At 43.0% G+C, this 21047-nt stretch overlaps 1 protein-coding gene across 1 annotated transcript in view; it reads left to right on the top strand.

Moving 5' to 3' along the window:
• The window catches only part of pygl (phosphorylase, glycogen, liver), a 171013-nt gene that overhangs the window by 141976 nt on the left and 7990 nt on the right, over positions 1-21047 (top strand). Inside the window, exons 13-15 of the mRNA XM_068038311.1 lie at positions 9910-10011; positions 10106-10253; positions 10754-10812. Of these exons, the coding sequence (XP_067894412.1) occupies positions 9910-10011; positions 10106-10253; positions 10754-10812 (309 nt within the window). The remainder of the gene's footprint in view (positions 1-9909; positions 10012-10105; positions 10254-10753; positions 10813-21047) is intronic.

Here is a 21047-nt window from a genome sequence, read left to right as displayed (position 1 = left end):
AATTAAGACATCTTCAGAGGGTGCCTCAAGATGGAGGCACCCTTGCGGACCCCCTCTTACAGCAACAATGATGCCCATCTCTGCCGATGGAGCTGCCATTCTTTCAAGGCTGATTGGGTCTACAGCCTCAGGAACCCACCCACTGTCCTTAATTGGACAGCAGATCAGGAGGCAGCCAATTAGGAGGCCGCCTCCCGAAAGATGAGGGGTCTGGACCTGGAAATGGTCCCGACCCACGATTATATTTAAAGTTAAGATTCTGCCCTCTGTGTCCCTGTGGGTTTTAGCCACTCACATGCTGTTTTAAGAATAAGGTACACAGGTTAAAAATTCAGAACAGATAAAAATCGATTCTTTGTCACAGTTATGATAGGCAAACAGTGATAGATTCTTTCCACAGATCACCAAGACAGTAACAAGAAGGCACAAAAAGTTAAGCAGGAGGCTAGAAAGAATTTGTTTTCGCAGAGGATGATTAGAAGTTGAAATGTGTCCCAAGTCATTATGGAAGAAAAATCAACACACTCTTTTAATAGTGAATTAAATTATTGCCCGAAAAAGATGCATATTAAAGGGTATGGAATTAGACTAGGTAACTCATAAAGAAAAGCATTGACACATTCGTATTACGCCAAATAGCCTGTTTTTATGCTATAACATTCTATGATTCCAAATCTTTGTCGAGAGTTGGCTGTGTATTGGTTTTACTATGTTGAGTAGCACCTCTAGACTAGCACTGGTCAGACATAGAATCATACACTAGTTACTGCACAGAAGAAGGCCATTTGGCCCATCATATCTGTGCCAGCTCTCTGCAAGAGCAACTCACCTAGTCCCACCTTTTCCCTGTAGCCCTACTCATTTTTCTTCAGATAATTATCCAATTCTCTTTTGAAGGCCTCAGCTGAAACTGCCTCCGCCACGCTCTCCGACAGTGCATCGGATCCTAACACACACTGCATAAAAAAAAGTTTTTCTTCATGTCGCTGTTGCTTTTGCCAATCAGCTTAAATCAGTATTGTCTGGTTCTGGATCCTTCCACCAATGGGAACAATTTTTCCCTGTCTACTCTATTCAGACTCCTCATGATTTTGAACAACTCTATCAAATCTCTTGTTCATCACTTCTCCAAGGAAAACCGTCTCAGCTTCTCCATCTTACCTACGTCACTGAAGTTCCTCATCCCCGGGACCATTCTCTTGAATCTTTTCTGCACCCTCTCTAATGCCGTCATGTCCTTCCTAAATTGTGGTGCCCAGAACTGAACACAATACTTCCATTGAGGCCGAACCAGCTTTCTGCATGCCGTTACTGGATTAGAATGGTGCACGCAGTGGTGTCCCCTGCATGCCACGTGTAGACCTTGAAAGGACATAAGCCAGCTGAACAGACTGATGCAACACCAGGATACCAAATTAGGTCAGTGCATGTACAGGCAATGTCTTTATTGATCACTCGTGAAACAACAATCATTGTGCAGCAAAATGGGTTCTGTTCTGGGGCTACTTAAAGGGCCACTCAACAAGTTGTAGGTGAGGTGTTTTTGGAAGCACTGTTTTGAGATGCTGGAGCAATGTGGTGATATTTGCTGCACACATAGGGCAGAGAACTGTAATTGTTCAAATACCAATGGTCTGCAACATAACCATGACATGACATGGAGAAGGCAGAAAAGGGAACTCTCAAAGGAGGGAGGAGAAGAACAAAGAAAATTGCAGCACAGGAACAGACCCTTCGGCCCTCCAAGCCTACGCCGATCCAAATCCTCTATCCAAACCTGTCGCCTATTTTCTAAGGGTCTGTATCTCTTTGCTTCCTGCCCATTCATGTATCTGTCTAGATACATCTTAAAAGACGCTATCGTGCCCGCGTCTACCACCTCCGCTGGCAATGCGTTCCATGCACCCACCACCCTCTGCGTAAAGAACTTTCCACGCATATCCCCCCTAAACTTTTCCCCTCTCACTTTGAACTCGTGACCCCTAGTAATTGAATCCCCCACTCTGGGAAAAAGCTTCTTGCTATCCACCCTGTCTATACCTCTCATGATTTTGTACACCTCAATCAGGTCCCCCCTCAACCTCCGTCTTTCTAATGAAAATAATCCTAATCTACTCAACCTCTCTTCATAGCTAGCGCCCTCCATACCAGGCAACATCCTGGTGAACCTCCTCTGCACCCTCTCCAAAGCATCCACATCCTTTTGGTAATGTGGCGACCAGAACTGCACGCAGTATTCCAAATGTGGCCGAACCAAAGTCCTATACAACTGTAACATAACCTGCCAACTCTTGTACTCAATACCCCGTCCGATGAAGGAAAGCATGCCGTATGCCTTCTTGACCACTCTATTGACCTGCGTTGCCACCTTCAGGGAACAATGGACCTGAACACCCAAATCTCTCTGTACATCAATTTTCCCCAGGACTTTTCCATTTACTGTATAGTTCACTCTTGAATTGGATCTTCCAAAATGCATCACCTCACATTTGCCCTGATTGACCTCCATCTGCCATTTCTCTGCCCAATTCTCCAGTCTATCTATATTCTGCTGTATTCTCTGACAGTCCCCTTCACTATCTGCTACTCCACCAATCTTAGTGTCGTCTGCAAACTTGCTAATCAGACCACCTATACTTTCCTCCAAATCATTTATGTATATCACAAACAACAGTGGTCCCAGCACGGATCCCTGTGGAACACCACTGGTCACACGTCTCCATTTTGAGAAACTCCCTTCCACTGCTACTCTCTGTCTCCTGTTGCCCAGCCAGTTCTTTATCCATCTAGCTAGTACACCCTGGATCCCATGCGACTTCACTTTCTCCATCAGCCTACCATGGGGAACCTTATCAAACGCCTTACTGAAGTCCATGTATATGACATCTACAGCCCTTCCCTCATCAATCAACTTTGTCACTTCCTCAAAGAATTCTATTAAGTTAGTAAGACATGACCTTCCCTGCACAAAACCGTGTTGCCTATCACTGATAAGCCCATTTTCTTCCAGATGGGAATAGATCCTATCCCTCAGTATCTTCTCCAGCAGCTTCCCTACCACTGACATCAGGCTCACCGGTCTATAATTACCTGGATTATCCCTGCTACCCTTCTTAAACAAGGGGACAACATTAGCAATTCTCCAGTCCTCCGGGACCTCACCCGTGTTTAAGGATGTTGCAAAGATATCTGTTAAGGCCCCAACTATTTCCTCTCTTGCTTCCCTCAGTAACCTGGGATAGATCCCATCCGGACCTGGGGACTTGTCCACCTTAATGCCTTTTAGAATACCCAACACTTCCTCCCTCCTTATGCCGACTTGACCTAGAGTAATCAAACATCTGTCCCTAACCTCAACATCCGTCATGTCCCTCTCCTCGGTGAATACCGATGCAAAGTACTCGTTTAGAATCTCACCCATTTTCTCTGACTCCACGCATAACTTTCCTCCTTTGTCCTTGAGTGGGCCAATCTTTTCTCTAGTTACCCTCTTGCTCCTTATATATCAATAAAAGGCTTTGGGATTTTCCTTAACCCTGTTTGCTAAAGATATTTCATGACCCCTTTTAGCCCTCTTAATTCCTCGTTTCAGATTGCGCCTACAATCCCGATATTCTTTCAAAGCTTCGTCTTTCTTCAGCTGCCTAGACCTTATGTGTGCTTCCTTTTTCCTCTTAGCTAGTCTCACAATTTCACCTGTCATCCATGGTTCCCTAATCTTGCCATTTCTACCCCTCATCTTCACAGGAACATGTCTCTCCTACACGCTAATCAACCTCTCTTTAAAAGCCTCCCACATATCAAATGTGGATTTGGCTCTCCATAGATGGCCGTATCCACAAAAGGTCTTCCAGAGGAATCACTCCTTCATAGCCATGAGCCAGGAACAGTGCCTAAGGAGACTAAGTTTCACCAATGAGATTGTCCCGGAATAAAAACAGAAAGTGCTGGAAATACTCAGCAGGTCTGGCAGCATCTGTGGCGAGAGAAGCAGAGTTAAAGTTTCAGGTCGGTGACCTTTCATCAGAACTGGCATAGGTTAGGAATGTAATAGGTTTTAAGCAAGTAAAGCAGGGGTGGGGGGAAAGAGAACAAAAGGGAACATCTGTGATAGGACAAAGGGAACATGTGCGATAGGACAAAGGGAAGGTGTATGATGGGACAGAGGGCCAGAGGGATTAATTGACAAGGAGGTCATGGGGAAAAGGCAAAGAGAGTGCTAATGGTGTGGTGAAAGACAAAGCATTAGTGCGGAGAGAGTGTTAATGACAGAATATTGAACACCCTAGCCAAAAGCACAAACATGAAAAACCCCAGGCACATGGTAAAAAAATAATGAAAGGGCCAGTCATGCTCTGAAATTTTTGATCTCAATGTTCAGTCCGGAAGGCTTATTTTAGAGGTTGTCACGGAGTTGCGTTACCTCCTTTGCATTGACCTTGAGTCTCAAAGAAGGACAAGTCCGCTCAGTCCGAAAACATGACCCGAGCTTCCGGTTGCTTTCCATTTCAACGCACCCCACTGCTCTCATGCCCACATTTCTGTCCTGGACCTGCTGCAGTGTTTCACTGAACATCAACCCAAGCTCGAGGAACAGCACCTCATTTTCCGATTAAGCAGTCTACAGCCTTCTGGACTGAACATTGAGTTCAATAATTTCAGAGCATGACTGGCCCTTTTTTATTTTTATTTTATTTTATTTTGTTTCTTCATTTTTTTACCTACTGGGTTTTTCAGGTTTGTGCTTTTGGCTAGGGCTGTTCATTATTCTGTTATTAACACTGTCCCTGCACTAATGCTTTGTCTTTCACCACACCATTAGCACACTCTCTTTGCCTTTGCGCCATGACCTCCTTGTGAGTTAATCTCTTCGGGCCTCTGTCCTATCACACACCTTCGCTGGGAATCCCATTGTCAGAACAAAAGTTTAGCCTGGTGTATCTCCCTGCCTCCTCTTGTCTTGCCAGTGCTTCCTGGGTGGCATCATTGAAGCGAGGAGCCCTGTCCGTGGTGCACTGTGACATCTCCCTTCTGCCTGTGTCTTCCAAATTGATTATCCAGCAGCCTTCAGTCCATTAGTACAGCTTCCCTTTCATGGGACTGCAACTATAAAAAAGGAAGGCTGCCTTGAGCATGTGGTTTCCTTGCAATGCTAGTCTGCCCCCTGCGGTGCTCAAAGGCCACCGGCAGTGCTACAGAGAGGAGTGCAGCATGGCATCCGCTCAGGGCCACATTACAATCATGGAAATGAGGTGCATGTGCCAATTTTATATGCTGCCCACCTCGTTCAGAACCAGCAAATTGTAACTTCTGTACCCAAAAACCAGGGCACACCAATTTCTAACCCTTTGTCTTTTGTGTAGAATTGATTAAAACTATCCAGCAATGTCAGCAGTTCTTTCTGGCTTGAACACTAAAAGTCAGAGTAAAAGCCATTTCAAATAGATTTTAACTAAACGGCTGATGGCGCATAGCAATCACATGGATTCACCTTGGCAGTAGAGGCCTATGAGCTTTATTATTCACTCATGGGATGTGTGTTGCTGGCAAGGCCAGCATTTATTGTCCGTCCCTAATTGCCCATTTCAAAAGACAGTTAAGCATTAACCACATTGCTGGAGTAACATATACATTTAGGCTAGACTGGGTTAGGATGACATGTCTTTCCCTACATTAGTGAACCAGTTGGGTTTTACAACAATCCGGTAGTTATGTGGTTACTGATGCTAGCTTCTTTTTAATTGTGGCGCAGTGGTTAGCACCGCAGCCTCACAGCTCCAGCGACCCAGGTTCAAATCTGGGTACTGCCTGTGTGAAGTTTGCAAGTTCTCCCTGTGTTTGCATGGGTTTCCTCCAGGTGCTCCGGTTTTCTCCCACATGCCAAAGACTTGCAGGTTGATAGGTAAATTGGCCATTAGCAATTGCCCCTAGTATAGGTACGTGGTAGGGAAATATAGGGACAGGTGGGGATGTGGTAGGAATATGGATTTAGTGTAGAATTAGTATAAATGGGTGGTTGATGGTCGGCACAGACTCGGTGGGCCGAAGGGCCTGTTTCAGTGCTGTATCTCTAAACTAAACTAAACTAAAACTAATTCAATTCAACTGAATTTAAATTCTCCCTGTTGTAATAGGATTTGAACTCATATCTCTGGATCATTAGTCCAGGCCTCTAGATTACTAGTCCAATAACAAAACTACTATGCAACCGTTCCCAAACAAAAACATACTTTATGGCCATCTTTATAGCAAACGCTCTTGAAAGTATACAGAACACTGCTTCTTAGACTAACACACATATCCCTTATTGTATAGACTTGACCTGATTTTGATAGGTCAGTGATAGTAGCTGTAGTCTTTTCTCCCCACAAGGGATCCTCCTTCCTCCAATTCACCACTTGTTCAGTCATGTAAAAAATATGGAACATGCCAAGAATCAACAAGGAAGGATTATCTTCTTTGTGGAAGAGCTTCATTCTTCATATCAAAGGAGTCCTAAAATCATAGAATCTTACAGCACAGAAGGTGGCCATTCGGCCAATCGTGCAGGCCAAAAAAGAGCTATCCAGCCTAAGACCACTTTCCAGCTCTTAGTCCATAGTAGGTTACAGCATTTCATGTGCATATTCAAGTACTTTTTAAATGCAATGAGGGTTTCTGCCTCTGCCATCCTTTCAGGCAGTGAGTTCCAGATCGCCACCACCCTCTGGCTGAAAAAGATTTTCCTCAACTCCCCTCTAATCCTTCAACCAATTACTTTAAATTTATGCCCCCTGGTTATTGACCTCTCTGCTAAGGGAAATAGGTCCTTCCTATCCAATGTATCTAACCCCTCATTATTTTATACACCTCAATTAAATCTTCCCTCAGCCTCCTCTGTTCCAAAGAAAATAACCCCAGCCTATCCAAACTTTCTTCATAGCCACAATTCTTCATTCCTGGCAACATCCTTGTAAATCTCCCCTGTACACTCTCTGGTGCGATCACATCCTATGTTGATCAGAGCTGTACGGACTACTCCCGTTATGGCCTAACTCGTGTTTTATACAGTTTTAGCATAACCTCCTTGCCCTTATATTCTATGCCTCAGCTAATAAAGGAAAGTATCCCGTATGCCTTCTTAACTGCCTTATTTACCTCTCCTGCTACTTCAGAGATCTATGGAAATGCACTCCGAGATCCCTCTGTTCCTCTGCACTTCTCAGTATCCCATCATGAATTTTATATTTCTTTGCCATGTTTGCCCTCCCCAGATGTATAACCTCACTTCTGTGGATTGAATTCCATTTGCCACTTTTCTGTCTTGCAGCCTCGAACTTTCTTCCTCACTATCAACCACACAGACAATTTTTGTATCATCTACAAACAATTAATAATGACCCCTACATTTAAGTCTAAATCATTGATAGATCCCACAAAAAACAAGGGACCTAGTACCGAACTCTGCGGAACCCTACTGGAAACAGCCTTCCAGTCACAAAAACATGCGTTAACCATTACCCTTTGCTTCTTGCCACTGAGGCAATTTTGGATTCAACTTGCCATGTTCCCTTGGACTCCATGTGTTTTAATTTTCTGACCAGTCTGCCACATGGGACCTTGTCAAAAGCTTTGCTAAAATGCAAGTAGACTCCATCAAACATTGACCCTCCTTGTTAACTTGTCAAAAAATTCAATCAAGTTAGTCACACTTGACTTTTCCTTAACAAATCCATGCTGACTGTCCTTGATTGATCCTTGCCTTTCTAAATGACAATTAATCCTATCCCTCAGAATGTTTTCCAATAATTTGCCCACCACCAAGGTTAGGCTGACTGGCCTGTAATCTCTCAGTCTATCCTTTCATAAACAACAATACTACAGTAGCAGTCCTACAGCACCTCACCTATAGCCAGAGAGAACTGGAAAATGATGGTCAGAGCCTCTGAAATTTCCTCCTTTGCTTCTCTTAAGAGCCTGGGATACATTTCATCTCAACCCGACAATTACGCTACTTTCAAAGATGCTTAACATTTCCTCTCCTACTTTGTTTTTCATATCCAATATTTCATTTCCTCCTTAACTGCAAAGTCTGTATCGTCCTTCTCTTTAGTGAAGACAGGTGCAAAGTATTCATTAAGAACCATGCCCTTCTGCTCTGCCTCCTCATACAGGTGACCATTTTGCTTTCTAATAGACCCTACTCTTTCCTTAGTTATCTTCTTGATATTTAAGTATTAATAATTCATTTTTGGGGTTTTCCTTTACTTGATTTTACTTGCCAAAATTTTTTCTTGTCATCTCTTTACTTTCCTAATTTCCTTTCTAATTTCACCCCTGCACTTTCCATACTCTTCTCGGCATTTGCTTAGGATGTATGGCCATTCAGCCCAACCAGTCCATGCCGACATTTATGCACCACTGGAACCTCCTCCCATCTTATCTTATCTAAATCTATCAGTGTAACCCTCTATTCCCTTCTTCCTCACATACTTGTCTAACATTCCCTTAAATGCATCTGTACTATTTGCTTTCACCACTTTCTGGGGTAGCGAGTTCCACATTCTCACCACTCTTTGGGTTAAAAAGTTTCCTCTGAATTTCCGATTGAATTTTTTGGTGACTGTGTTATATTCATGGCCTCTAGTTATGCTCTTCCCCACAGGTTGAAACATTCTCTCTGCATCCATTCTATCAAAAATATATCTATATCTGCTTTCTGCAATATTGTGTTCTCGGTATCCAACATAAACTTCCCTTTTTTGGCTTATCCTACTCTGTTCGCTCTTCGGCATCCAGCGGGCTCTAGATTTGGGAGTCCCACCTCTTTTCTTTGTGGAGATATATTTGTTCTGAACCCTTTCTATCTCCCCCTGAATACCTCCTACTGCTCTGACACAGATTTAGCTTCATATTGGTCTCCAGTCCACCTTAGCTAAATTATATCTCAGTTTAATAAAATTGACCTTTCCCCAACTGAGAATTTTTACTCCCGATCTATCTTTGTCCTTTTCCATAATGATGCTAAATTTAACTGAATTATGATCACTCCTACCAAAATGCTCTCCCACTGATAGCCTTCCGCTTGACTGGCAGCAGTTCGAGAAGATAGCTCACCACCATCTTCTCAAGGGCAATTAGGGGTGGGCAACAAATGCTGGTCTTGCCAGCGATGCTGACATCCCATGAAACGAATAAAAAAAAAATTCCCTAAAATTAAGTAAAGAACTGTCCTCCATATGCTGAAATCCCATCGAGCTATGTTCTCAAACCCCTGTAGGGATTAGCTCAGCATAACATATAGCCATGATTTTCTGCAACTTGAAGGATCAAAGTGAACTGAAGCATCTAGGGAGCTGGCACAGCTTTTTTATGGGAAGTGGATAACATAACATAAAAACCATCTTAAGTGGATATTGGAAGTGACTTTGCATTCTAGAATGGCATCAAGCAGCTCTACTCATGGATTATAGAAGGTGCTTTTATTTTAAAGGTCAAATGTCCTACAATGTACATGTTTTTTTTATTTTTGTGAACTCTGCTGCCAGCAAAATGTCATCTTCAAAGATTATTATGTATTCGTTTTGAAAGAAAGGGTTAGAGGTCATTTGTAATTATGGTCATGATCACACTTGAAAACCTAAATTCAACAACTTTTTCACAGAAATAACTTTATGTTCAAATTTAGGTACTAGATTCCTGTTTTGCTAATGAATATTTGTAGTTTTGTACAAAAACATTTGAACCATATCTGTCCTCTGATAATTTTGTGTGTGTGCTGCTTAAACCAAGACTACCCCATAATACCGCTGTATAAGGAAAATGAATCACTTTGGATAAATTGTTTTGTGGCTTTATTGGAAATGTAAAGAACATGTGATTATATTGTAAACTTGGAACAAGATATTAACCTTCTTTAATGTCCTATAGAAAATAGGAGGGGACTATATTAAAGAGCTGAGCCAGTTACAGAAGCTGCATGCCTATGTGAATAATGATCAATTCATTCGTGATGTTGCATCCGTGAAACAGGTATAGTATTTGAAATGATGTAAATTCTGTGTTCTGTAAAACTAGTTTTGTGTACCGAAATAGTTCTCATTTTATTCTCCTACTGTGTCAACAGGAGAATAAAGTCAAACTTGCTTCTTTACTAGAAAAAGAGTATGGGATCAAGGTCAACATATCTTCCATATTTGATGTGCATGTGAAGCGAATTCATGAGTACAAACGGCAGCTCATGAACTGCCTTTACGTCATTGTTATGTACAACCGTAAGTCCCAATTTATTTTTATGCTTTGCATTTTTAATGTTGCAACATCAGTTGCAGTTCCTGTGCTGTAGAAACCACATTGTTTATATTGCAATGTTTCAATGAGCAAGTCCATTCATGCTTGGAAATATCCTTGTTCTTATCTCCATATAATTAGGAAAAGAATATCTCCTTCATTTAAGTATCTTCCACACACCATAAGAAAGTCAAGTTTGATTGGTTCTTTTAAAAGAAGGAGGTGAAATTAAATCTCGTTTCCCCCTTTTTTAGGCATGAAACAAGTGCAAAAGATTCCAAATTCTCACCTAGATTACACACGACCAAAAGCACCAGAAGTGTATCGTTTGCCATATTGGTGTTCATGCAAGGGCATTATAATATACATAATGTTATTTTTCAAGACCTGTAGCACCAGTCATACCCATCCTTGTGTCGTATGTTGAAAGGAACTGCCGTATGCTCTATTTACATTGTTAACACTGGTTTACATTTTGTATAAGGGATTAGAAAAGAACCAGACAAGAAATTTGTTCCAAGAACTGTTATGATAGGTGGCAAGGTAAGATTTATTTCCTTTCCTACTTTTCTGCAACACTCCCCTCTTGCCCCCCATCCTGCCCCACACCCCCAAACATAGTGGTGACTTAAGACATTACATTGCTCAAACTTACATTCTTCATGTGCAAACACAGTCAGCTTTGAAAGCTTCACCAGAGGTTTGAGTGCATCTTGAATGACACTTCTGTGCTGTACTGAGGAAGTGCTGCACTGTTAGTGATGCTTATTTCAAATGAGTTATTAAACCAAATTGGGCATAAAAGATCCTATGACACTATTTGAGGATGAACAGAGAAGTTCTTGCAGTGTCCTAGCCAATATTTATCCCTAAACCAACATCACTCAAACAGATGATCTGATCGTTTATCTCAATGCTGTTTGTTGGGCCATGCTGCGCAAATTGGCTGCCAACAGTGATTACACTTCAAAAGGACTTCATTGGCTGTGAAGTGCTTTGGGTGCCCTGCAGACGTGAAAGGCACAAGGTAAATGCAAGTTCTGTCTTTTCTTTATTCCTCTGTGGTAGGCAGCACAGCTTAGCTCAATTCCATTCTCACCCAACATCCAGAAAGGTGCATTTCCTGACAAATGTCACTGGATAGCAAACAGGAGCAGGAACCCTGCTGCTCTTCCCCTCCCCCATCCTAGAATATCAGAAGTACCAAGGTCAGTTGTTGTGACCTTGGCCACTGGCTAATATAAGGTACAGCCTGTTCCTGATATGTAGGACTCAGTCGTGCACTAGAATTTAAAATTCATTGAATTTGGAACTGAATGAAGATAAAATTATCAGACAGTTGGAAAACTTATTGCTGAAAATACAATTCTTCTTTAAACATCTTCCACACCCTATAGTTTTATTGGGAAAGCCGCATGTCTAGCACAGCCATAAAAACAATATTGTTGGATCACATAGAGGTGCTGACACTTGTGGAGAGGGCTGGGGGGAGAAGGTAAGTTGGAGGGGGGTGGGTTCAGAGAGGGTGACAGGGAGGGAAGGAGGATGGGGAGCAGGCTGTGGGGGTGAGGATGAAATGGAAGAGGGTGGGGCAGGGAGGGGAAACGGGGGAACATAAGATGGGAAGGATGAGTGGGAGAGGGACTGAATGGATTGCTCTTCAGAGAGCCGACATTGACTCGAAAGGCCGAATGGCCGCCTTCAGTGCTATAATGATACTAGGAGCTGAATCTTCGGGCCCTGCCGATTTCAGGAACGGAGGCAAATGGGGCCAGCTAACCGACCCTGTTCTTGATGTCAGCCATTTGGACGATGCGGGTTCAGGGCCTGGGAATGCTGCCCACCTCGACAAGGCAGGAAGACAATTAGGCTTGTTAAGAGCCTTATTAAGCAGGGATTAAGGATGCCTGCTGGCATTCGTTTTTGTGAATGGAAAGCGGTTTCCAGTGGCGTTCCACAGGGATATATTAATGATTTGGACTTAAATTTGGAAGCATGATTGGAAAATTTGCTGATGACACAAAAATTGGCCACGTAGTTGATAGTGAAGAGGATAGCTGTAGACTCCAGAATGATATCAATGGTTTGGTTGAGTGGCCGGAAAAGTGGCAAATGGAATTCAATCCCGAGAAGTTTGAGATAATGCATTTGGGGAGGGCAAACAAAGCGAGGAACTACTCAATAAATGGGAGGATATTGAGGGGGTAGAAGAAGTGAGAGACCTTGGAGTGCATGTCCACAGGTTCCTGAAGGTGGCAGGACAGGTAGATAGAGTGGTGAAGAAAGCATCTGGAATGCTTTCATTTATTGGCTGAGGTATAGATTTCAAAAGCAGGGATGTAATGCTGGAACTGTATAAAACGCTGGTTAGGCCACAGTTGGAGTATTGCGTACAGTTCTGGTCACCACATTACAGAAAGGACATAATTGCTCTGAAGAGAGTACAGAGGAGATTTACAAGAATGTTGCCAGGGCTTGAAAGTTGCAGCTATGAGGAAAGATTGGATAGGCTAGGGTTCTTTTCCTTAGAACAGAGGAGGCTGAGGGGTGACTTAATTGAGGTGTACAAAATTAAGAGAGCCCTAGATAGAGTAGACAGGAAGGACCTGTTTCCCCTAGCAGAGAGGTCAATTACCAAGGGGCACATATTTAAGGTGATTAGTAGAAGGATTAGAGGGGACATGAGGAAAATCCTTTTCACCCAGAGGGTGGTGGGTGTCTGGAATTCACTGCCAGGAACGGTGGTGGAGGCAGAATCACTCAACTCATTTAAAAGGTACCTGGACATGCACCTGAAGTGCTGTAACCTGCGAGGCTATGGACCAGGTGCTGGAAGGTGGGATTAGAATGGGTGGCTAGCTTTTTCGGCTGTCACGGATACGTTGGGCTGAATGGCCTCCATCTGTGCCATAATTTTTCTATCGTTCTATTTTCCAGTCAGCCTCCAGTTTCCATATGCAAAGTGGGGGAGGGGTGGGCGTCAGAACAACTCTTTGGAGGCAGGCACCCAGTGGCAGGCTGGGGTGCCAGTGCTCCTGGCAGGCTACAGGGCCTCCCTGCCTGTCTGGGTGGTGGTACAGCCAAAGGCCGCCCTGTAGAGAGGATCCCACCCCCCACCCCCCAAAAAAAAAACACGTAGTGGTGGCCTGGCTGTTTTTTTGTTGGTTTTTTTTAATAACATTTTTAAAAAGTGGCTGAGAGGGCAACTTCTTGTTGAAGTGCCCTCCCAGTTACTTACCTTGTACTGCAGTTGGGTGCTTCTTTGAAGCTGGAAGGCGTCTTATTGGCCCTCCAGCTTTGAGAGCCTGCTCAACACCCTTAATTAGACAGGGAACTTGTTTGTCTGTCAAGTAGGGGCTCACCCATGTGAAAATCTTGCCTTTAATCAGTTTCCCACTGGAGGCAGGTTTGGGACCCGAAAACAGACCCGACTCCTGTTTCCTACCTCTGTGGGGAAAATTCAGCTCTATGATTATGAAATTCAAAACTAAAGCCAAGCCTTTCGGGGTAATATCAGGAAGTATGCCTTTGCACAAAGTGTAGTGGAAATCTGGAATTCTCTCCCCCAAAGGCTGTTGAGGCTAGGTCAATAGCTAATTTCAAAACTGAGAGTGAATTATACAGTAATTGGAAAAGTCCTGGGGAAAATTGATGTACAGAGAGACTTGGGTGTTCAGGTCCATTGTTCCCTGAAGGTGGCAACGCAGGTCAATAGAGTGGTCAAGAAGGCATACGGCATGCTTTCCTTCATCGGACGGTGTATTGAGTACAAGGGTTGGCAGGTCATGTTACAGTTGTATAAGACTTTGGTTCGGCCACATTTGGAATACTGCGTGCAGTTCTGGTCGCCACATTACCAAAAGGATGTAGATGCTTTGGAGAGGGTGCAGAGGAGGTTCACCAGGATGTTGCCTGGTATGGAGGGCACTAGCTATGAAGAGAGGTTGAGCAGATTAGGATTATTTTCATTAGAAAGAGGTTGAGGGGGGACCTGATTGAGGTGTACAAAATCATGAGAGGTATAGACAGGGTGGATAGCAAGAAGCTTTTTCCTAGAGTGGGGGATTCAATTACTAGGGGTCACGAGTTCAAAGTGAGAGGGGAAAAGTTTAGGGGGGATATGCGTGGAAAGTTCTTTACGCAGAGGGTGGTGGGTGCCTGGAACGCGTTGCCAGCGGAGGTGGTAGACGCGGGTAGGATAGCGTCTTTTAAGATGTATCTAGACAGATACATGAATGGGCAGGAAGCAAAGAGATACAGACCCTTAGAAAATAGGCGACATGTTTAGATAGAGGATCTGGATCGGCGCAGGCTTGGAGGGCCGAAGGGCCTGTTCCTGTGCTGTAATTTTCTTTGTTCTTTGATCGATTTTTTTTAACGGCAAAGATGTTAAGGGATATGGAACCAAAGTGGAGAGATCATCCATGATCTAATTGATTAGAGGAATAGGCTTCAGGGACTGAGTGATCTACTCCTGTTCCTATGTTTCTGAGAGCTTCTGACCTAGTCTCTTCCATGTCTTTTTCCTCCTCTTCCTGATATTAAGAAAATGGTATTCCCATTGAGAAATTCTTATCTAATTTGCAAAGCACTCTACCTTGAGCTGAATTGACTGAGAGTAGCACCAGTAGTCCTAAAGTGCTAAAATAATTAATATGTAGGTAAACATTAACCTTCACTAGCAGTGCAGAAAATGTCCTAGCAGTGTAGCATCTGCATCAGGGATACTGTCACGCACATAAGAAGCACAATGATACAAACTATGGACTAACTGAAGAGTTATGAGATACTGACTTTGACTTTACAAAATGAACCTTTAGAAAAGTGAACAATGGTCCAAAATGGCCACCAAAGGAAAAGGGACTTGCCTTTGTGTATTCAAACTGTCTGACAAAGACAAAGGACAAATCTTCAAAACTAAGAGGTGTCAATTGCACCCCATCCTAAAACATTCCAGAATTGAAAATCTTCTTCTGAAACAAAGAAGATGTAAAGTAGTCAGGTCCTGGGCCATTGTGCGATCACCTTGGGAAAGAGAGATGAGCATCTCCCACCAGGAGGTGAGAGGTAACATAGGTTTATCTTTAAAAAAATACAGCATTAAGCCAGAGAGAGAGAAAAAGAGAGAAGCAACATCTAGCAGCTTGTGTTCCAGCAAGCCAGAAGACACGCACCCTCCTGTAAAATCCTACATTTACATTAGACAGCAGTGAACTATAAGTGTCCCATTGTCTTCAACTGAACTTTCAATCAAGAGAGAAAGCTACAATCATCTCAGGTCAGCACCCATCAAGAACTTGATTTCCAAGAGAATTCAACAGGTTTAGCGTGACCTTCCCCCTCCTCCCCCACTAAAAAAAATCACTTACCTTTCTTTTCTTCTCTATCTTGTGTGTGTACAAGCAAAATGCGTTGAGTGGAGGCGGTTGCAACAATTATGGGATAAGGCATATTGATCAATAAACAATTGATTTACTGTTTTTTAAAAGCTACAAGAAAACCTGTCGCTGTCTATTTATTTGAAGAATAAACCACCAAGGGGTTAAACCCTAATAACAAAATACTTGCTGCAGTCAGGTGGGGAGTTCAACAGTGGGAACCACACATATCGCACCATGTGGCCGTAACAAATTGGGGGCACAAAGCCAGGATCTAAACAGCCAAATAAGCAAGAGATTTGCAAAATGGAAGGAAAATTGACCTCTAAAATTGTGGAAAAATAAACTAACAGGTTTTCTTCTATTGTTTTTTCTCAACGGTGCTAGAAACAAAAGAAATTGCCACATTTAATGTTAAGGAGTTTGTAGAGCAGGGAGTGATATCCCATGATAAGTTAAACAAATTAAGCATTGAAGATTTAAAAAGCTTAGCTACAGAGGTGGGAATCACTTTCAAACAAAAAAAGTAAAGAAACCTGAACTGATGAAAAGTCTCGCCAACCATGTTAAGCTTACTCCTGAACTAGAAGAAGAAAGCCTAGAATCCGAATCTGAAAAAATAATTCCAGAAAGAATCCAGTTACAGATGAAAAAGGAAAAGATATAGTTTCAGAAGGAGAAAGAGGAAAGAGAGTTGCAGATGAAAAGGGAATAGATGCAATTTCAGAAGGAAAGACAGGATATAGCCAGAAAATTTGAGCTAGAAAGGCAACACGCACAAGGTAAGCATGCTACCAGCCACTCAAACCTTATCCCCAATTCAGAACAAAACTTTGATGTGCTGAGACACTCAAGGCTAATGCCAAAATTTAATGAGGAGGAGGAGGTTGAGTCATATTTTATTTCATTTGAGAAAAAAGCTACCAGGCTAAAATGGCAAAGAATTTTGGACTCTCCTCTTACAAGGCGAGTTCCTGGTTAGGGCTTGTGAAGTTCTTTCCCTGTTATCAGAAGAAAGTTCCTCTGATTATGAACAAACTAAAACTGCAATTCTAAATGCATATGAGCTGGTACCGGAAGCATATACAGAGAAATTCCAACATACCCTGAAAAAGACCCACACAGACTTACCTTGAATTCACAAGACTTATGGCTTTTGATCCCTGGATATGATCTCTCAATCTAGAACCCTCATATAAAAATTTGAGAGAAGTGAGGTTGCCGGAAAAAATAAAAAATAGCATCCCAAGTGGTATAAGAACCCACATTGAAGAACAAAAGAGTCACAAGAGTAAGGGAAGCAGTTAAAATGGCCGACGACTATGAATTAATACACAAATCCCTAACTCAGAATAAATTTGGTCTAGTAACTCTTACAAGCAAGGGAGAGATAGCAGGGATGCAGAGGAAGCAGAAATGGGCTCGAGAGAAAAGGAAAGCAGGGTAAGAAAACCCGACCAGCCTCCAACTTTTAAAAGAAGAAACCCAGGTGCTAAACTAGTAGGGGTCTGCCTAATATGTTTCTAGTGCGTCAAACCTGGGCATGACCACTCCAATTGTTGGTATGTCAAAAACCAGTAGGAGGCGCTACAATCAAGCCCAATATCTGTGGCTTTGAAAGTGGTAAGCCTATTGTCTAATATAACTCAAGAGCAGAGCACATAGCAGAACTTTTTACACAAAGGAAAAATGACTCCTTTTTGTCCCAAGCACCAGACAAGGAGATAACCATCCCCAGGAACACTGGGTGTTTTCAAATCCTACTGGCAGCCAAAATGACAGAATTGCCACCAGAAAGCAGAACAAATACCACGGTATTAGTAAAGGGGCTTACTGGCAAACGCTTGAAGGTTCTCTTAGTTAGAATTCACCTACAGAGTAAGTTGGTCATCAGAGTAGTGACATTCAGAATCATTCTGAGCTTACCCATGCAGAGGGTAGACCTGTTGCTGGGCAATGACTTGGCAGGAAGCAGAAGGTCCAGAACAGTCCACGGATACTGGAGAAACTGAGGTGAGCAAACAAAACTTTGTACAGCTGCAGAGTACTGGGGAAATCCCAAAAATCCCACAGGGGGCAATAAAGCCAGAAGAATTTGAAAGGGCCCAAGTAGAGCCAAAGTGATTTAAAGAATCTAAGATAAGAGCCGCAAAAGTTGAAGGAAAAGCACCAGAGATATGGTTAGCTGAAATCTTTTTTAAAGATTTAAATAAGGACAAGAAAAGTTGCCAAACAGGAAAGCCAAGAGTGAGGGAGATGTCTCACCTTGTTGAAGTGTCACAGGGGAGCGCAGTGGAAGCTGGACAATCACCTGCGAGCAGTCTCCCAGATGACATGGGGCAGATTAGGGAGACACCTATCTCTGAAGTAAAATGAAAAGGGAAGGTAACATACCCTAAAGTGAACCACACTTGTGAAAATCACAAGAAAACTAAAAGTGAGGTCAGTGTCTACCACTGAAGAATCAAACGATCAGCTTCCAAATTCAAAACTCATCAAACCCAACAAATTAAATTCAGAACTCTGCAAGATCAAGGGGCAGGAAGAAATCCCAGATGCCTCGCAGGGGTTAAATTACAATGTATCACCCACTATCACCCTAGAAATAAGGACTATCAATGTGCCAGAAGCTGAATGGTTAGCGCCATGTATTGTGGAAGCAGTAGTTAAGGGTTTAAAGCTTGTACAGACAGGGAACCTTGCCACAAGCTGTGCCAGAAATTTGCATACTACAAGCTTGACCAACAATCACATGTTCCTAGAGATTAAAGTTCCTAAAGTAGTATCAACTGGTGCGAGAGAAACTACAACCCCTTTTTTTAACACGTAACCAAAAGAAATGCAATTTTCTAATGGTACCTCACCCAAAGGAAGGATAATGAAAAACTTAAACTTGAACATCAAATGGCTTCTACAAACAGTATCAACTGCAGCAGTTGTAAGATGGAAGAGTGAATGAAATGAATATGTATAGTGGTGTGACCCTAAACTTTCTTACTTTTTTCCCTCCTTTCTAAACCCAAAGCAACAAACAACATAAAAATGAAATCCAAGGAATTTCATTTTTTCCCTTGTTGGGGAGGTGTCACACACACCGGAAGTGTGATGATACAACCTATGGACTAACTCTGAAGAATTATGAAAAACTGACTTTGTCTTTTTAAAAATGAGCTTTTATTTTAATAAGTAAACAATGGTCCAAAATGGCTGCCAAAGGCCTTTGTGTATTCAAACTGTCTGACAAAGACAAAGGACAAATCTTCAAAACTAATAAGTATCACTTGCACCCCATCCTAAAACATTCCAGAATTGAACGTCTTCTTCTGAAACAAAGAAGGTTTGAAGTGGCCATGTCCTGGTCCATTGTGCGATCACCATCAGAAAGAGAAGAGCATCTGCCACCAGGAGGTGAAAGGTAACACAACCTTACCTTAAAAAAAGACAGCCTAAAGCCAGAGAGAGAGAGAAGCAACACCTAGTAACTTATGTTTGAGCAAGCCAGAAGACACGTGCCCTGCTGTAAAATCCTACATCTACATTAGATAGCAGTGAACCAGAAGCGTCCCACCGCCTTCAACTGAACTTTCAATCAAGAGAGAAAGCTACAATCGTATCAGGCCTGCACCCATTGAGAACTTGATTTCCAAGAGAATTCAACAAGTCGCCCCACTAAAAAATCACTTACTTTTGTTTCCTCTCTATCTGTCTCGTGTGTGTATGTGTGCACGCATGCAAATGTGATTGTATGCGGTTGTGACAATTTCGGGATAAGGCGTATTGATCAATAAACAATTGATTTTCTGTTTTTTAAAAACTACAAGAAAACCTATCGCTGTCTGTTTATTTGAAAAAATAAAACACCAAGGGGTTAAACCCTAATAAAACAATTGCTGCAGTCAGGTGAGGAGTTGAACAGTGGGAGCCACCCACATTGCACCATGTGACCATAACAGATACCTTTCCGCAACTCTTACCTCTAATTGTTTAAACCTGAAATGAGGGCTGGAATTTTTAATGCCCCGTCACCCACCCTCCCCGGAACGGTGTTGCAGGTGGGGAGAACGTAAAATCGTGTGGCAGATGGAGTGGGTGCTGTGCCCATCGCCTACCCACCTTTGCTGCTATTTTATCAGCAGCAGGAGAGGTAGCAAACAGCCCGCCCCAATTGAGGCCCCTAAGTGGCTAAGTACTTACCTAAGTACTTAAGTCGGCACCTGAAGAGGCTGCCCAGTAATACTTTGTAGCTCCTTGCGAGCTGAGTGGGAAACCCTCCTGATTGGGCACCCTGTGCCCCATGGAGAACAGCCCCAGCAGCACAGTTTGCCCCCACTAAAACTACCCCTCCTGCCCTGCTCTCCAACCCAGCCCCACCCCACCCCAGCCCCATCACCGGAGCCTCAGTGAGCTCAAACTCAACATATTTCGAGGTTGGCATCCATCATGGCTGCTCTCGCTGGGTGTAGTCCCACCAGTGGCCACCGCTGCCAGTGGAGCTGCTGGGACTGAAGAACTGCCAGTCTCTGGCCAGCAGGTCTTGGAGGCAGGGCGTCCTGCGTCAGAGAGGCGGATCTCCTGACAGGCCAATTAAGGACCTGGGCCACGCAAAATAGCAGCATGGCTTCCAGATCTGGCGCAGGTGGGCTCTGCCCCAACTTTTCAGTCAGTGAGTGGATCTATGGCTGTTTGAGCTTTATACACCATATACAGACACAGCATTGGTTCTTTTTTTATTACAGTAAAGCATTCATGCATTTTGGTCCTGAAAATGATATTTGCAAGAAGAATTTTTGACTTTAAATCATGTTTATGATATTTGTTATCAAAATACCTGCCTCTGATTTTCAACCGGTACATGCTAGTACTGCCTTAGTGGATTTTGGTCATAAAAAGAAAATCCCAACACCTATTCCAGGACAGTCAACACTGGCAGTTGCACTGCCTAATCCTGAGTCTACCATTTCAAGTTCTCTAAGTCCATTACACAAATTTGGCACAAAGCCATTTTGTGCCAAAGCGGCCATCTGAGTACCACAAGCCTTCAAATGTCCATGATTACTAATTTGGCATCAGTGCAGTGACTCTGCATCATACAATGGATAGGTCTGCCAGTGGCCAGACCCAATGACTTCCACGCAAGAGAGCAGAGTTGTCAGTGAATTATATGTTCTGGTCACATCCTTAGCAGTGCCAGAGTACCTATCCTGGTGCACCCCTATCTGGAAGGAATGGGAAAATACTGGCATTATTCAGTACCAATATTTTTAAGAAGTGGAAGATTCTTGCCCAGTATTGACTCACACTGAGGCAACTTCCGAGTGCAGGAAATGGGTTGGCCCATCACATGCTTTGAAGGGTCCTCTGTCTACTCAGTTAGTTCCACTATCTCCAGAAAACTTGGTG

The sequence above is a fragment of the Heterodontus francisci genome, chromosome 9 (genome assembly GCF_036365525.1).
Source record: "Heterodontus francisci isolate sHetFra1 chromosome 9, sHetFra1.hap1, whole genome shotgun sequence".
NCBI lineage: Eukaryota > Metazoa > Chordata > Chondrichthyes > Heterodontiformes > Heterodontidae > Heterodontus > Heterodontus francisci.
This window is presented reverse-complemented; position numbering and strand designations above follow the sequence as displayed.